At 53.1% G+C, this 18,776-nt stretch overlaps 1 protein-coding gene across 1 annotated transcript in view; it reads left to right on the plus strand.

Annotated features, from left to right (window-relative positions):
- PGBD5 (piggyBac transposable element derived 5) overlaps positions 1-18,214 on the plus strand; it is a 106,428-nt gene extending 88,214 nt beyond the window's left edge. Inside the window, exons 4-7 of the mRNA XM_082718865.1 lie at positions 7,421-7,601; positions 9,976-10,173; positions 14,951-15,056; positions 16,315-18,214. Coding sequence (XP_082574991.1) covers positions 7,421-7,601; positions 9,976-10,173; positions 14,951-15,056; positions 16,315-16,510 — 681 coding nt within the window. The 3' untranslated portion in view covers positions 16,511-18,214. The remainder of the gene's footprint in view (positions 1-7,420; positions 7,602-9,975; positions 10,174-14,950; positions 15,057-16,314) is intronic.
- Positions 18,215-18,776: the final 562 nt, after the last annotated feature.

The following is an 18,776-nucleotide window of genomic DNA, read 5'->3' on the forward strand; positions in this document are numbered from 1 at the left end:
ATGGCCTTCTCCCCCAAGGAACTTAGACTCTACAGCTGTACTGATGTGGGTGGGTGCAAAGAGCCCACAGGCTAGCACCCATCCCTCCACCACACCTCACCAAGAGTTGAGCCCGGTTCTTGCAAGGGTCTGTGTGCTGAAGGTCCAGCCAGCGAAGAGGACAGCCTTGGCGCCATGGTCAAGGTAAGAGGCAACGGAAGAGACAGTTGGTGGCAGGAGTCAACAGTTAGGTGGTGGTTTACAGACTTTGCTGGAAAATAACTAGGCTGATCAACCAAAGGAAGCATAAAGCCGCTCTGTCCCTAGAAGTTTCCATTATAGCAACGACTGGCGCGTATGACTGTTGAGTACTTGAAATGTAACTGATATGACTGAGGAATTGAATGTCTCATTTGACTTAATTTTGGTTAACACAGAACAGCCAAGTGTGCGTCTAGAGGCTACACAGTGGGTGTAGAGCTTGGCTATTTTAAAAAGAAATCCCCTTTACACATAGCTTTCGCTTACAGACAGTGGCCTTATGAGGTACACAGAGCATAAACGATCCTTACAAATGAGGAAAATCATGGGCTCAGAGCAATTAAGTAACGTGCCCCAAACCACAGAAGCCAGTGAGGGGCAGAGCCCATGCCCATGGGACCCAGCAGTTCCGAAATTGCCTTCCTCCTCTCTGTGTGACAGACTCCATTCCTTTCATGGCCAGTGACTGTTACTTACACTTTGTAGTTCTCACAGGTGGCCGCCCCTGGATGCCCCAGTCACCAGCCTCCCACGTCCCCGGGAGCTCACCCTGCCTCCTTTCAGGCAGCGCAGACCATGCCCGTGTCACCTGCTTCCCTGCTGTGACAGTGCCACTCTTCACCTGCGTCCGGCGTGGCTGGTGAATAAAGGGTTCGAGCAATGATCACAGACCCTAATGATGAGTGACTTCACTGTCCCCAGATATGCCGCGCTCCGACGGGGCATGGCAGCAACAGGGAGACCAGATTCTTTTCTGTTCTGATGGTTCAAGACCAACATTGCTGAACCAAATTTACCTCAAAACAGGGAAAGTGCAGAAACCCCAGTGACAGCTTTGTGGGTACATCTTAATGAGCTCTCAAGCCATCAGTTACTGCGGCTGTCACCAGGATCCTTTTAAGAGGGTGGGAAGGGGCACAGGAGCCAGGCCCCTCCTCTCCAGGTCTCCAGGCATCACAGAAATGGGCTGAGATAGAAGCAGGCTGCGTCCCCCCAGGTATTACTATAATCCTTATCGCCTATGCTCCTTTCTGTTACAATGTTTCTAAAATACGCAACATTTGGAGTAACACTCTGGGGCCAAGTGTAACGCTGCATATTAATTTCCTTTCCTTTTTAAATAAATGTATATATTTAAAAGTTAATAAACCATAGGAGCAAGAAAAACCTTTTTAAAGGAAAAGCTTGACAATTGAAAGATCCATTTTTCTGCCCTAAAGACACTAGTCCAAAAAGCTTGTGGCTCTCTAGATAGTAAAGTTTTGGCAGCAAACTCCAAGTTCAAAGGGCTAGATGATGCTCTCTGCCTGTGGGACTGTTTCAGCATAAGGATGCTTGCTCCAGAGGCCTGGAAGGTGAGACCGGACTTGTGGGAGGCATGCTGGCCAGGAGTTCCACGTTTCCGGGAGGGGTGTTTCCTACGGCGCCGTCTTTCCTAGGCTCTTGCAGAAGGCCCCCCGCACAGAGTATGAGCATGTGTGTGGATGTCCAACGATGCTGTCTTTCTCCCATTATGATCTTTAGGGCAGGCTTTCGACCCTGGACACGATTCATTCATGTGTCTGCAGCAGTTGCAGTGACAGTGGAGTTGGGATGAGATTGCGTGGAAGGCGATGGTTTGTTCATGTTACATGTATTCATTCAGCTGAGGCGTCCACATTGACATCTTCGACCCACTGAAGTACTTCCGTCAAAGCCCACCCCGACCAGTGGGGTAGTGGACCAGAGGGACCCTCGGACGAGCCGCACCTGTCAGGCCAAGCCCCTTCGTGGCTGGGTTTTGACCACCCAGCTAACGTTCTTCCAAGTTGTGCCCCTCGACAGGGACTCGGGGACTTACAGCTTTATGTGTTATTTATTGAAATGTAGATCCAATTTTATATTCACTTTAAAAATAAACTCACACCAGAGGGATGGGGGCTAGGAGCAATAAGTGAGTGGGGGTTAGGAGGTTCAGACTTCCAGATATAAAATAAGTAAGTCATGGGGATTAAAAAAAAGTAGAGCATAGGGAATATAGTCAGAAATATTGTAATAACTTTGGTGACAGATCGTGACTACACATCTTGTGATTGTCATTACACCTGAAATCAATATATTATTATATATAGTACATTACATGTAATACTATAATAATGTAGTTAATAGTAATAGTAATGATACAGTTTTATGTGTCAACTAAACATCAATGAAATATTTTAAGAAATCACGCCTAGCAAAAAAACAAAATAAACTCATTATTTTATAGTAGTGAGTGCCCTAAATTTAGGACCATCCTTGGACTGGACTGCTGTCCCTTGGTCTTCCTCCAGATCTCCTAATAGGAACTCAAAGACCTTTGATTCCACACCTGTCCCCTGTTCCTGTGTTGGAGCAACCAAGCTCCTGCTCCTTGGGAAGAGCCTGGCTGGAACATTGGGAAATGCCAGTGTCCAGAGAGGCCTGCGTGCACAGACTAAACTTAGCAAGTCCAGGATGGCCCTCTAATGGGACTGCATGCCACTAGCTTCTGGGGACTGTGTGTCTCCCAGGGGAGCAAAAGGCTGGCCCCCACCAAGAGCGGTCACCCTCTGCACACGTGTGCTTAGCTCAGAGTCTGTTAACAGCCGCTAGCTTCCATCGGGATTGCCTTTGGAACCAAATACAGCAAGTTCCAAACACACCCATGCTTGAGTAGCTCTGATAGGGGAGTCCTTTTGTAATTATGTTTAGTCATTTTGTGATGAAATTGTATTATATGTTTGGCATCTAAAAACAAATATTTCAAAAATATCTGTAATTCTTGTATAGAGAGACAGCCACTTGAGGATGGAGTCAGCATAGCTATATAAACACGCACACACACACCCCATTTTATAATCTCGTTACTTCACTTACGAAGATGTTGTGAACCTTTTACTATTCTCTACTATATTCTTTTACTATTCTATACTATACTATAATACTATACTACTACAGTAACTTTTCTAGATTGTGATTTTGAAAAATTACACTGTATTTCGTTATACCTGCTGATTTTAATCAGCCTCCTTTTCACGGGAGGTAATTAGGTTGTTGCTAATTTTTTTAAAAAGATTTATTTGAGAGAGAGCACTCAGGGAGAGGCAGAGGGAGAGGGAGAGAGGCAGACTACACTAAGTGCAGAGCCCAGCACAGGGCTTGATCTCACGACCCTGAATCATGACCTGAGCCAGAACCAAGAGTCAGATGCTTCACTGACTGAGCCATCCAGGTGCCCCAGGTTGTTGCTAATTTTTTGCCATTATCAAAAAACTGGAGTTCATCAGGTGCATAGAAATGCTGCCGTTGAAGCAGCATGGGGCAGTAGGCAGGCCTTGAAGACGCTCAAAAGATTCCTGTCCCTGGTATGCGCATACCTTCTCCCAGTTACTCCCGGAACACTTTCAGGGAAAACATGAAAGCCTTTCTGTTTTCCTTAAATTAGAAGGAAAAAAAAACACCCACCTTTCAAGCTGAGGAAAGTGCTTTAACATATCCTATGAATGTACTGGTCTTTATACCAGCGCAGATGTAAAATGTAAATTCCGTATGGAGGGAGAGAGGCGCAGGGCAGTGGAAGGGCCCGTGAAAGTCACGACCCAGCCTGAAACCACCTCGGTTAAAGATGTGGGCGTTTGTACCGGTGGTGGCATGTGTCCCCTTACCCTCAGCCCTGGACATGGGGAAGCTGCTTTGGGAGGTGATTCCAGCTTCTGTGACTGGGAAGGGTTGCCGATCGTTGGTGATTTGTAGCTGCTACCTCTGCCTCGGCTGCCTCTGCCCCCGCTGAGCTGGGAGGTGCCCCTGCCCCACCCCTTCACCTTCAGCCACTTGCCTCCAGGCTTCCCTTCTTGTCCTGTGGTGAGAAGAAATGGCCCGTTCCTCGAGTGTGCATGTGAGGGATTCTTGGCTCCCAGGTCAGGCTCTCCGGTTCCCTTTGAGCATCGCCCCAGCAGGACTGTGGCGGGTCCACGCAACCCCTGCGTGCCCTCACGCCCCTCCCCAAGGACGTGCATGCTTCCAGCATGTGAAGAGCAAGGGAGAGCACACCAGCCTGAGCCACCAACTCTACTCTGGCGATCAGAGGGACGACGTTTTGAAGGTGCGCCGCGCTTTGAAGCCCGTTAGCCAGGCAACCCGGCCGATCCGCCTTCTGAAGTGCTGACTTTAGAGCCGTGATGAGATGAGATAGGTCCCCGGCTCGCCCGGTGCCCCAGCCGGGACAGCTCCCGGCAACAAACTACTGGGAAGATGTGATCCCCTCTAGGTTATTCTAAGACCCAGGAGAAAGTCCCTGTATTCTTTGCTATCAGGACTCGGGATAGTGTTGCCCTATGGCCTGCTCACCTCAGTCTTCCATCCCACACGAAACCAGGGCTGCACGTTTACGTGGGGAGGGCCTTGTCTGCTGTGCAGCTTTGTCGGGACGCCTGAGGTTGGTGTGTGTGCGGCCTGGTTCTTCTCTCTGATGCTTTGTTCCTTCTCCAAGTTTAGCACCTTCCCCTCTGTTATGGACCAAACCACGCCCCTCACATTCATGTGTTTGAGTCCTAAGCCCCAGTCCTACAGAATGTAACTATATTTGGAGATAGGGCCTTTATTTTTATTTTTATTTTTATTTTTTTAAGGATTTTATTCATCCATTTGACAGAGAGATCACAAGTAGGCAGAGAGGCAGGCAGAGAGAGAAAGGGGGAAGCAGGCTCCGCACCGAGCAGAGAGCCTGATTTGCGGCTCGATCCCAGGACCCTGGGATCATGACCCGAGCTGAAAGCAGAGGCTTACCCCACGGAGCCACCCAGGCGCCCCAAGATAGGGTAACTTATAATTAATGTTAAAAAGATGTCATTGGGGTGGACCCTTATTTAACATGGCTGGTGTCCTTCCAAGAAGAGGAGGTTAGGACACAGACACAGGAGGATGCTCTGTGAGGACACAGGGAGAAGATAGCTGTCTGCAAGCCAAGGAAGGAGGCCTCTCCCAGCCCCTCGATCTCAGATCTCAGACTTCCAGCCTCCAGAACCGGGCGAACGGGCATTTCTGTTGTTGAAGCTACCCAGTTTGTGGTACTTTGTGAATGCCGGCCAGTAGACTGACCCATCAGCCTGCCACTCCTCTCCTTATGCCTTGTGAAGAGTGGCAGCTAGAAGACCTGATTATGGTTCGGGCAGAGAAAAGTGAGATGGTCAGCAGCCATGGTAACAAGCCAGGATCCTGCTAATGTGGCTGCTCAGGGTACCCAGTGACCTTGTCCAAAGGCTTTCGAGTTTGTTTTCTAACACTATTCTTGCTCCATCACATGTCTCGCATCTTGTACACAGTACAGTTGTTTTTTAGCTTGGCCGAGGGAATTTCCATGGGGTCCTGTTAAACTTTGCCTGCCCTGGGCCAAGTGAGCCAGTGACTGCCCCATACCCCAGGGAGGCCCTCAGAAGCCACGTGTGATGTCATCGTGGTTGGGCCTGAGGGGAGCCCACGACACACCTCCCATTCCCTGGTGGGAACGTGGGTTTGGATGGAGGATTTCCTTTTGAATGACACATGGGACAAAACTAACGGTCCCTACAGTGGGTTTCAGGAGACATAGTGCCCAGCGTGGGTATGAGGGGATTTCAGGTAGGCTCTCTGGGAAACGTAGATATGAATCTGAGCCTTAGGTGCAGAAACCCGTGGTAGTGGCCACAAGATTGGACGTTGCTGAAGGAGGGAAGACACATTCTGAGAAATGGCCTGGCTCGGCCAGAATCACATGTGACAGAAGCAGAGCTTGGCTGCCCTATCTCTGTGTTTTCTTCTCTATCAAAGAGATTTCTTCTGGGAATTGAGGTGGAAGAACCATAGAGATTCCAAAATGAAATGTTGGGAGTGCTGCCGAGTTGTCTAAAAAGATGTTCTGTTGTCATCAAGCCATTGCCTGCCAGGGCACAGGAAAGTAGGGTCCTCCGTGAGGACATCTCAGGTGAGTGTCTGGGAAAAGATTAGCCCTCAGAAGACGAGCTTCTTTTGGAATTGGAGTCACATTCGCCTCAGGAACATCAGAGCACGCTATCGAAGTCATCTGAGGGTGTTGTGGATGGAACTGGATCCTCCCTGGAGCCATGTTGGTTTTTCACAGCCAAGCATCATCGACTGTCTGCGTGGACAGACGTGCATTGGGCAGTTCTGTATGTCAGAGGACAGGCGGGGCTAACCTCCTTGCCAATTGAGTGTCTGTTGTCCCTGCGGCCCCTGTCTGGCACTGGTGAGCACCATTAGCTGGTGAAGTGCTGCCAGTGAAGTCACCTAGAACATTCCACAAGAAGAACTCTTCTCCCTTAAGGAGAATGGTAGTTAGTTGGTACCCGTATGACAGATTCTTCCTGACTCGGTCCGTCACTGGGAGGCCTGCAACCTTCTTGAATCTGTTCCCATTTCCTGTGATTTTCCCCTTTGGCGGTGTTCCTAGAAGATGTTCATGGGACAAAGCGTGTAAGCATAGCTTGCTAATCCCAGCATAGTCCTCTTTGCTGGTGAGTTTTTAATCCTTGATCCTGACTCCTCTTTTTCTGTGTGGTGGCTCCTGTAAGGAAAAAGGCAACAGTGAATGCAGACGCACTTTGTGAATTAAAAAGCTGTACTCGGGGACCCCTGAGTGGCTCAGTTGGTTAAGCTCAGGTCGTGATCTCAGGGTCATGGGACTGAGCCGTGTCGGGCTCTGTGCTGAGCGTGGAGCCTGGTTCAGATTCTCCCTCTGCTCCTCTCACTCCCCGCCCCGCAAAAAAACCCACAACTGTATTCAAATGGAAAGTACACGGACAAGTTTATCCTTACAGGTGAGGTCATCTTAAAGTGTCGTTTCTCATAAACTGAAGTCCCTCCGTGCTTCTGGACTGGGGATGTGTTTGCATGAACCTCGTTGCCAGATTCATTGCCCGTCATAGTTTGACCCTTTTCTTCTTTATTTTGACATTTCCAAACCGGAAAGTCATGGGCGGAGCCACTGGCCACCTTGACTGTGGGGTGGCCCTGGGGGCTACTGGGAGCCTCCGTGGCCTGAGGAGGTAATGGTGTGTTAGGGGCTGCGGAACCAGTGGCTCAAGGGAGCGGTGGCTTTCCTACCCGTTTGGGGCCCAGCGAGGGCAGTCTGGTCTCCAGCCCGGCACCGTACAAGCTCCCTGACCGCTGTGTGTTTCTGTTCCAGATCTACGTGCACCTGAAGGACGGCGGGGGCCCCGACGGGCTGGACGCACTGAAGAACAAGCCACAGCTGCACGGCGCGGTGGCCCGGAGCCTGTGCCGGAACGCCGCAGGCAAGAACTACATTATCTTCACGGGGCCCAGCATCACCAGCCTGACCTTGTTCGAGGAGCTGGAAAAGCAAGGTTGGTTATGCGGTGCGCCAGTGCCAGCAGGGCCCTTGCCCCCCAGAGAAGTGGTGGGGAGGCCTGGGGGTACAGGTGCGAGGTCGTGACCGGCAAGGACCGTAGGCCGCCACAGCCAGGATGGAACACGGTTTCAGCCGGCTGCGTGCCCGCCACGTACCTGGACTCCATCAGGCACCGGAGATCAGAAGGGACACCTGCCACAGGCTCGCGCTCTGCCCACAGCATCTTTGTGTCCTTTCTTGTGAGACCGTGGCTGTTCAGGGCTTGTCCTAGTGTCCTGGTCCATTCGGGCTGCTCTCACCAAATACTTGAGACGGTGCAGCTTATAAACTGCAGGCAGTTAACCTATTTCTCGTGGTTCTAGAGCCCAGAAGTCCAAGGTCAGGGCACTGGCATGGTCGCCTGAGGACCTCTTCCGGGTTGCAGACCTCAGGTGACAGAAGCGGCCAGGGTGCTCTCTGGGGGTCCCTTTTCTCAAGGGCACTCCTCCCATTCATGAAGGCTCCACCCTTGTGACCCCGGTTCGTCCCAGAGGCCCCGCCTGGAACACCCTCCTCTGGGGCCTGCGGCTTTCAGCCGAGGAATTTGGCGGGGGACGCACACACTTGTTCTGTGCACCTAGACACCGGTCCTACGGAGGCTCCTGAGTCTGGACTCAGTCTCGTCTGCAGTGAGGGCTCTGCAGTTGACAGGGATGATGCAGGGATTTATGCAGATTAGCACAGGCTGTTGTGCGGTGGGTCTCAGGAAATTCTTCATGGCCCTTGGTGACGGGATGCTTTGTTCATCGGTTCATGGCTCTGGCCGAAGCAGCCACTGGAGAAAAAGATGTGGACCAAGACCAGGAGACCAAGGGCAAGATGCTTACCCTTTGCTTCGTCCCACATTTTGGGGATTTATATCAAGTTGGGAGAGACAGAAAAAGCCTCTCTCCTGCCATGGCAGCCACTAGAATTGCAGACCTATTGCTTAGCAACGGTTGCACATCTGGCCTTAAAATCCTCTCGAGTCATGGGGAGCCAGCAGCTTCTGACCTTGACCTTGACCTTGGCCACGGCAAGGAAGCAGCGGCCCCGGGACTCTGAGCTCTGCTGGGTCTCAGTCCTCTGTGAACCCCGACAGGGCTTGGGGTTTACCTGTGGGGAGAACTCGGGCTGCAGAGGTCAGACTATGCAAAGAGGGGCTGTGGAAGTCAAGTTGCAGAAAATTGGCCCTCATGTGTTACTAGCCACCTGAGAAGAAGGATGGGCTCCCACAGTAGGCGGTATTTTGAGAGCCCCAGCTGCCCTCTCCACCCGCCTGGCTGCCCGCTCCAGTCCTGGGGTGGGCGCATGGCCAGGAAGGCCCCGGGTCCCTGGAACTGCCTTGGGGTGGACATGCAGGGCCAAGGGAAACATGCACATGGGGTACAGAATGTTTCAGATCACTGACGATACAGTGTCAGTCTTCAGTGACCTTCAGTCTTTGACTGAAGACCCAGAGGATGAGACCGTCCCCAGCGACTTCAGTCAGAAGTGACTGCAGGCATCCAGACCGGGGCTGGCCGTGGGGAGAAGCAGGCTTCCCAGGACCTGCTCAGTGGGGCAGGCTTGCATGCACGTGGGGAGGGCCAGGCAAGGCCTCAAGCCCAGGGCGGAGTTCAGCGAGGCCTCCTTGTGCACACTGGCCTGTGCTCACCATCCCTCCTGCCCCTTGGAAGCTTCTGTGTGTGGAAGGCCACACTGCCACTGCTCCCTTTAGTGGCTCTGTGTTCAGAGGCAGGACTCTGGCTTGGTGCTTGTCGCTCGATGATTCTTCCCTCTGGGGTTAACTTGTCTCCAAGGGGACGGCGGCTCCGCTTTGCACGCTGCCTCCGGGAGCCGTGCAGACAAGCACCGGGCTGGGCCTGGGGCTCGTCGGGTCTTGGCCAGAGTGTTAGGGGGTCCTGAGTGTGGTCAGGCTTGGACAGCAGACAGACCTTGGCTTAGTCCTTGCCTTTGCCCTCCTGGCTGGGAGCCTGGGGACTTCCTGGAGCTGCAGTCCGTCTTCAGTATGGGTGGGATAACCCGAGGGCAGAAGTTTCTAGAGGCAGGTGGACGATCGGTGCTCAAGCTCTGCACCGTCCCTGGCGCGTCGTGAGCACTCGCGACGAGACTCCTGTGGGTGCTGCCGATTCACGGTGCCTGCGATGGTCTCTTGCATCATCTTCAAGGTCCTTAGAGAAGTCCTCTGGGGTAGAAGTCGTGAACTGTAGCGGTCACCCCCGCGGGACGTCCGGGCGGCCCGACCTCCCAAGTGTGTCAGCCTCAGAGCCAGGCAGTCCCTCTTTGGGCCGGCGTGAGCAGGGTGTCTGTGACCATGTGGACCCAGTTTTGTGTCCCTGTCCCCGCAGAGATCTACTGCTGCGGCCTGCTCAGCTCCAGGAAGAGCGACTGCACCGGCCTGCCACTGTCCATGCTGACCAACCCGGCCACGCCCCCGGCCCGGGGCCAGCACCGCATCAAGATGAAGGGCAACATGTCTCTGATCTGCTGGTACAACAAAGGGCACTTCCGCTTCCTGACCAATGCCTACTCGCCCCTGCAGCAAGGTGGGGGCCGGCAGGGGCTCTGGGCCGCCCTGGAGTCGGGAAGCCCCCAGTCCTCGGGAAGCCCCCAGTCCTCAGCCACGTCAGTGCTCCGGTGGGGGAGGGGCAGGGCGGCAGGAGCCACCGGGGCCCGTGGGCTGCCATCCCCGGGCTTGTCCGCTTGGGAGGGAAGCCACGACGGCGACAGGATTTGCGTGTCCCCTGACTGGCGTGTGGCCACTGTGAGTGGCCGTGTCCGAGTGGCATGTCCCCCATCACCGGGCCACTCGGATTCTCTGAAGAGTCTTCCCTAATGGGAGGGGAGATACCGACTGTTTTATCCCTTCGGTGTCTTCATTAGAGGTTAACAATGGGCGCTGTGGGGCATTCAGGTGATTCCATTGGTAATGTCACGTGGGGTGCAGAATCCGTTTGTAGCAGAGGGATTTAGTGAGCAAGGGCTGTAGAGTTCAAGTCGCTACAGCTGAAAGACTTTTAAACTGCTGACAAGGAACCAGAAAGGACAGCAAGGTGCTTGACAGAAATACCTGTGGTTACAGGTGTGTTTGAAAATCCCCTGTATTCCTTTGATGAAGACATCTTTTCTCTTTACTTTGGAAGGACCTCCACAAGGGGCTCTGTTGTGTGTGGGTGGGGTGGGGCGTGTTTGTGTGTGTGTGTGTGTGTGTGTGTGAGAGAGAGAGAGATACATTCGTGGTCTGTACACATGTGGTGTATATGTTTGGGGGGGGTGCTTAATTAACTGCCGTTCATTTATTCCTGCCCCCACCCCTGGCACACACACCTACTTCCCATTTCAGTGGAGACTGGAATCCAGGGACACAAGCCCGTGGGACTTAGGTGCAGAGAGCTATAGAAAGCTGCCAGCTTCTCCAGGGCTGTGCGAAGGGCACTTAGAGGAAATTTGGAATTGACCTTGCAAGCCAAAAGTGAGACTTTGAGCCAGACTTCTATACTCTCCTGATGGGGCAAGAGCATTCACAGGGAGAGCGTTCAGGAAGACACTGTAGGAGCTGCCTGCCGTCAGATTATGCGTAACAGATTATAAATTACACAATATGATTTAAGATGACAGAACCTTAAAACCCCAGTCTCAAGGGCTGGGAGCCTTAAATCCATCACCAAGGGAACCAGCAAAGAGGATATTGATCAGGAAGAAGAGAAAATTGGTAGGGTTGGTCTTTAAATATGCCAGAATTTAGTGTTTGTGTTTCCTTCAGTTATAGTTTCCATTTCTAAAGTACTCTAAATCACAAAGTCCTGGGGCACTTGGGGGGCCCAGTCCGTGAAGCTTCTGCCTTGGGCTCAGGTCCTGATCCTGGGTCCTGGCATGGAGCCCCGCATCGGGCTCCCTGCTCTGTGGGAAGCCTGCTTCTCCCTCTCCCTCTGCCCCTCCTGCCTCATGTTCTCGCTCTCTCATGCTCTCTCAAATAAATAAATAAAATCTTTAAAAAAAAATCACAAATTCCCAAATCTTAGACTCCCTTAAAAATCGCAGGGAGCCTGCCTCCGCCCTCTGATAGCACCCCCAGGAGCACTTGGAGGCAGGGTTGGGGTGTGGAGAGCCCAGGCTGGGTGACCCACCTCTCCTCCCCACGGGACATCCTTTAACTAGTCTACATCTTCAGGTGATTTTTTTTTGTAACAAAGGGAGATATTTTCCTTTCAGTATATTTAAAAAACTTGATTTTTAAAAACCACTTAGTATTTAATTTTCTTTCTTTCTTTTTTTTTTTTTAAAGATTTTATTTATTTATTTGACAGACAGATCACAAGTAGGCAGAGAGGCAGGCGGAGAGAGAGGGGGAAGCAGGCTCCCTGCTGAGCAGAGAGCCTAATGCGGGGCTCGATTCCAGGACCCTGAGATCATGATCTGAGCTGAAGGCAGAGTCTTAACCTACTGAGCCATCCAGGCGCCCCAGTATTTCATTTTCTTAAATGTCATCATTTTTCTGCCTCCCCCTGATTCATAATCCATTTTCTTCACAATCTGAATAATGGTAATAGTGAATATCTCCATACATTAGGGAACATCTTTGACCATTTCCTCAAAATAAAGCTGGGAGTGCAGTGGGTGCCCAGAGGTCTGAACATCTGGAGGACCTTTGATGACGTATCACCCAAAGACCGCACTTAACCCCTGTGACGGGCTCTGGGGGTACCGACACTCCTCTTGAGTTTGCCAACACATTTTCCCCCCTAAATTTGTCAGTCTGGGGGATGAAAATGCTACAGAATTTTCAATCTAAATTGCAGGACCACTGGTGGGGTTGAGCATTTCTGTGTATTTGCTGGCCAGTTTACAGTGATTTCTTTGTATTCTCAGTTTGTCCTTTGAAGCACTTGTTGAAAGCTTATTTTATGCTATAGCAAGTATTTTTCTGCATTTGTTTTATTTTTGCTTTTATTTATGACTGGTATTTTTTTAAGATTTTTATTTTTTAAGATTTTTTTTTTTTTTTTTTTGACAGAGATTACAAGTAGGCAGAGAGGCAGATAGAGAGGAAGGGAAGCAGGCTCCCTGCTGAGCAGAGAACGATGCAGGACTCGATCCCAGGACCCTGAGATCATGACCTGAGCCGAAGGCAAAGGCTTAACCCACGAGCCACCCAGGCGCCCCTGACTGGTATTTTTTAACCTAAAATTGCCTTTCCTTCTGCATGGGCAGATCTGTTGATCACGCTCTTTGTTCTGAAACTTCTTGCTCGGGGCCAAGGCTGGATCAGGGCTAAGATCACCTGCTTACCATACAGCGTGACTCTGCTCTTTCCAGTAACCCACTATCAGCTGGATTTTTGCTGTTTTGTTTTGTTTTTTTAATTAAGTGTAAAGAGTGGCCTAACCAAGCGGCCTTGCCTCTGTGCCTGAACCACTTACAGAAAAACTCTTCTTCTACTTTTTAAAAATATCACTCAGAAAATGAAGCCTCACATATCAGAAGGACTGCCTCTCAGCTTCATACTCTTTCCTGCTGTGATCATAGATGTACGCACTCTTTTAAAAGTTGAGAATTTCCAATTTTAGAAAATAGACAACCAGTTAGGAACATTCTAGGAATCGGTTTCTTATTCCTTCTGGATTCTAAGGAGAAACGTCCTTTCCTTCAGAGAGCGTGAGCACGGTCACTGGCTTCTTAGAAGTCCCATATCTAGGGACATCCATCCAGAGGACCCAGCCCTCCTGCTCTCTTTCTGAAGTCCGTTTTGGAGCTGTCCTCTCCCTAGCAGAGCCTTTGCCCATGTTGGGTTCAGACTCCACAGGACCCACGCACATACAGAACGTGCATATAGGACTAACTCAGGGCCTGACTCATTCAGCCTCACGGGGTGGTGGAAGGAACGTCAGCCACCGCAAGTAGCCTAGGGAGGTGAAGGACAGGACTGCCACTGCGTGTGAGCACACGTGTTTCTCCCAGCAGGTCAGACAGATCACGGGGTGCCTCAGAGGTACGTGCGCAGAGCACAGCTAGGCACAGAGACTGGCACACAGCCGTGACTGTGTGGGGCCCACCCAGGGCGACGTCAGCAAAGCCAGTAAATGTCACACAACCTCTTGTCAACGTGTCCCATGGCCAGGCTTGTTGGTGCTCGGAGAAGGATATTACAGGACAGTAGCCCCACCCTTTGTAGCTGGAACAGTGTTTGAGAATCCACAATACGGCCAGAGATGGAGTGATTTATAAAGTGGGGGAAGTGCTCAAGCAGATGGGCGCAGACCCAGGCCTTGAAGCCACCGCTCTGCTGAAGTTTCCAGCAGAGCCTCACCGAGTGGATGGGGAGGGAACGAAGGGCTGGAGCAGGTCCCCCCTGGGGCTGGGGAGGCTGGGACAGGGAAGTCCAGGAATTACAGCCCCAGCGGTCACCCAATCTCAAGTTCTCCAAGGACTTCTTGGTGTGAAAAACCAATATCAGGGGCATGGCTGTGGGAAGGAGACCAAAAGAAACAGAAAGACCCCCGCTCAGGGCTCAGTCTGTGCAAATGGGTCCCTGCACACTGGTGTCCCGTGGTCCCTCGGTGAGAGGGGGGAGACACGCTAGGTGGAGCCCCTCGGCCCCGCAGGGGACCCCCTCTTGTACTTCAACTCTGTCCACTCAAGTAGTCCCCAAACTTCCCAATCCTTTAGACTGATCCCTTTAAAATATACATATACATGCACCCAAAAATGGCTTTTGTCATAATCCCGTGATGCTGTGTGGGGAAGCTGGCCAGAGCCTCACCTGAGCATTCTCCCACATCTCCTGCATCACCTCTGGACGGCAGCTGTGGGCCTGTGGGCGGGTCTGGGAAACGAGGTCGTCCCAAAGCAGTTCAGGCAGCGGGATGAGGAGAGCTCGCTGATCTCCTGCCCCTCACACCCAGTCAGTGGGACGTGTCCTTGGACACATTCTCATTTGCATTCAATAGAGGGAAGGTGTTTGAGGGCTTGGGGAGGCGGTAGGGTCAGCCTTCATGTGGGGAGGGGTAGGAGGGGAGAGTCAGTCCTGTACCTCCCCTTGGCTCTCTGCAGGCCCGGCCAGGTGCTTCATCCTCCCTGGTTCCACTTAAAGCCACCTTTGGTCCTGTCATCACCCCACGTGCCCGCAGCACCCCTGCACACCCACCTCACTTTATGTTGTCCTCAAGTCCTCGTAAGCTTTTAGGTACTGGCATCCAGCTTCTCTGTCTCCGCCTCCCCCTTGGGTCCCTGGAGGGCCAGGCAGGGTGGAGATAGGCACCTGTGTCCGCGGGAATGGGCAGGAGACCGTGCGGACGGGGGTGTGACCTTCTGTCTTCTCCGCAGGGGTGATCATCAGGAGGAAGAGTGGGGGGATCCCCTGTCCCTTGGCCGTGGAGGCGTTTGCTGCTCACCTTAGCTACATCTGCAGATACGATGACAAGTACAGCAAGTGAGTGAGAGGCGGCTCACAGCCACGGGAGAGCACGGACTAGAGGTGGCCGGGTGCTCAGGAGTCCCCCATTCCAGAATGAACAGAGCAGGCCCCTGGGAGACAGAATCTCAAGCCCTCGTCCTGGCCAGCTGGGCGCCCTGTCTCCTTCCCCACCACCCTTGCCCGAGGTGGCCATCCTTCCACTCACTCGGGCGTGGCCATCTCTTAGTACTGGGCCCTGAGCCTGCCCCCTGCCCCCACCCCAGCCAGACTGCCCTTCCCCCGTCCCTCACAGCTGCAGCCCATTTCCCAGCGCAGGTTTGTAATTCTTTCCCCTCTGGATGTCCGCAGCAGGTGCACACCCATGGCACTGTAACAGGAATCCAAGGAGCGATCGCTAGTGAGCCTGAGTGTGACTGTTAATTGCCAGGATTCAGCCTCACAACCTAGAACAGAGTTGGAGTAACCCCCAGGACAGGCGGGTGTTGACTCAGCCCACTTGGAGGGGAACCTGCTGGGCTTCTTCACGCAGAGAGAAAACCGAGGACACGGTTCTCCCTGGGCTCCCTCGCAGGAGAGCCCCACCCCATGGGGAGTCCATGAGCCAGTGTTCATGGCTCACAGCCTGCTGATTCCACGCGGTTCCAACAGAGAAACCCGCGTTGACTTAACCGACACGTTAGGGACCACACTGGGCTGCTGGCGGTGAGGACACTGACCTTCAGACACCCCTCAGGTGCCAAGTGACGGGGACACAGTGCAGGTAGCAATCCTAAGTTGGGTTGGCCCTGGAGGTGACATTCGTCCTGGATCTGAAGGGAAGCCAGGGGTGGCAAAGAGACGTGCACTCGGGAGGAAGGGGACACGTTACAGATGCCTGCATCTAAGGGTGAACTTGCCCTTGGGACGTGCAGGCGGTCCGTGTGTCTGGGACACTGCAGCCACAGCATCCGAGGAGGGCTCTAGGCAAAGAGGGCCGCCCCTCGGGCCCTGTTCCCTTGGAGCTTCCGAGCCTTGCCGTGGAAGGCCGGCTCCCCGTTCCAGCATCTCCAGCAACCCCCAACCCTAGTCCTCTGATAGGAGCAGTTTTCATCTTCTTAGTCTTAGGTCAATTCACTGTGACAGCCTCGACGGGAGCCAGCCCCCGGCCAGCTTCCCACCCCCGGCTCTGGGGCAGCACTGACCGTGATGAGGCCCTTTGGGACCATGCCCCCCGCCCTGCCCCAGGTGCCCAGGAGCCCCAGGGTCAGCCTCTCCGACTCCTCTGTCCTCGTAGGTATTTCATCTCTCATAAACCGAACAAGACCTGGCAGCAGGTGTTCTGGTTCGCCGTCAGCATCGCTGTAAACAATGCCTACATCCTCTACAAGATGTCTGATGCCTACCACGTGAAGAGGTACAGCCGGGCTCAGTTTGGCGAGAGACTGGTGAGGGAGCTGCTGGGCCTGGAGGAGGCCTCCCCCGCCCACTGATGCCTCCGCGGCCAGGCTTAGGGGAGGACTGGGGCCGGGAACCTGGAGGAGGGAGAGAGCCTGCCGTTGTGACCTGCCCAGCCAGAGCCCTGGGGCGCCCCTGGGGGGTTAGGCCCGGCCCATTGGGGAGCCCCGGGCCTCCGCAGGGCCCAAGGTGGGCCTGGTCAGACGATGGCTGCTGTCCCGGTTCCCCTTCAAAGAAGAGCACGTCCTCCCTCCAGAAGCCGCCACCCACCCAGGGCCAGGGCCGCACTCAGACTCTACACGTGGGCTGGGCGCTGTCAGTGGCCTTTGCCCAGCGGGGCGCCACACCCCTGTGACCCCCGTGGAGCTCACCTCAGAATGGGGGACCTGGGAAGGCTGTTGCCACCGGAGGCACCAGGGGTGGGAGGAGCCGTAGTGTGTCCCGCTGGAAAGGCCTGCGCTGGGAGGATGTCAAGACACAGGTGACCTGGTTCCACCTCGTGCCGCGTCCGCAGGGGACCAGAAGCAAGCCGGAGGTACTCAGGTGGCTGGGCAGGAGACCAGAGCGTTCTCCAGCACTCGCCTTGGGCAAGTCTCCTGGAACAAGAAACGCAGGGGGCCATGAGACACAGGGGTGGAATGGGGGAGTGGCTGCCCATTCTGGCTGATCAGTGAGGTGTCCCTGCTCATTTCATTTCTCTGGCTGGTGGCCGGGGTGGGGGGTGGGGGTGGGAGGGGAAAGGGAAAATGCCAACAGAAGCGCAGTGATGTGTGATGCTATTTTTTATTTTTAAATATATCTTCAGGTTATTTTCTTACTGTTGCTTAAGACCTTCTGTAAAAGGAAAACGTCCCCCTCCTTTTCCGCCCCCTCCCCACCCCACCCCAGCCGTGACTCCTTGCATGAGCACAGTTCGGCCGTTCTGGGCCCTGGGACTGTACCAGGGCGAGAGGGGGCGGCTGGCTTCCAGAACAGACGTGGTTCCACTCCGCCGAGGATCACGGGGGGCCTGTGGGCCTTACGCTTTGTCACAGACGTCACCATCGGCGAAAAACCTGTTAGCGTCGCTGAAGCAAACGACAGAAGGTCTGAGGAGGACACTTGCTACTTCTCCCCACCCCCACCACATGCGATGACCTGGCAGTGTCTGCCCGGGGCTGGCACACCTGAGCCACAGCATCTGGACCCCGTGGGAACGCAGGTCCGCGGGTCTCCTCGGGAGGCCTTGCCCGGCTGGCCCACTGGCCTGCCCATCTGCCCCCCAGACGAGAAACAGTGATTTCCAGAATTACACGACCCCCCTTGTACCCCAATTTATGTAGCCCCCTCGTTTTTTTACAAATGCGAAATCTCTTCTACTCAGGCTTTGGGACTTTGTTGTTTGTTCACACTCAGTTAATTCCCAGCGTGGTTGGCAGCATGCTCCCGACTCTGCACCATCCCTGTGTCCTGGGTTCCTGAGGACCCCCATGCCCTGTGGTTGGAATTCGATGCCACGGATTGTAGGCCCCATTCTCAGTTGTGTTTCAGAACACCTTCACCGGGTCCTTTGATTGGATTGAAAGCACTTTTACCACATGGAGAAATATATTTTTAATTTGTGACGCTTTTCTACGAGGTCCACTCTTTCTGAGTCTAATGTGTTTCCAACACTTGGGGAGACTCTGATGAAAGCTGATGAATTTTCTTTTCTGTCCAAATAAGTAAAAGAAAAAAATAAAAGTCTATTTAGATGCTGATTCTTTGTTGACATGTGGGTTGCTTTCCAACATCAGGGACAAAAGTACCAGCTCCTCTTTTAAAGACTCGACTTCTTACCAGGTCATCTAGAACATATGATCTTGAACCGGTTTTAGTATCCTTTGCCTCTGAGCAGTTTAAAAAAGAAATGCAGTTAAGTCTTTTTTTTTTTTCAAGATTTTATTTATTTAGGGGAGCCTGGGGGCTTAGTCATTAAGCCTCTGCCTTCAGCTCAGGTCACGATCCCAGGGTCCTGGGATCGAGCCCTGGGTCGGGTTCTCTGCTCAGTGGGGGAGCCTGCTTCTCCCTCTCCCTCTACCTCTCCAATCTGCTCATGCTCTGTCTCTCTCTCCCTCTCAAATAAATAAAATCCTCCCCCAATTTTTATTTATTTGACAGAGGAATAGTGCACAAGGTGGCCCTATGAGAACAGTTGTATTCTAGGTACCAGGGGAAAATCCACACCTGCCTGCCAAATGGGCTTCCTCCTTGTTTCTTCTAGTCGCCGTCATTATCCACGCCCACCCAGAGAGGCACCGTTGGGACGGTGGGTGGGTGACT

The sequence above is a fragment of the Mustela nivalis genome (assembly GCF_964662115.1).
Source record: "Mustela nivalis genome assembly, chromosome: 2".
Classification (NCBI taxonomy): domain Eukaryota; kingdom Metazoa; phylum Chordata; class Mammalia; order Carnivora; family Mustelidae; genus Mustela; species Mustela nivalis.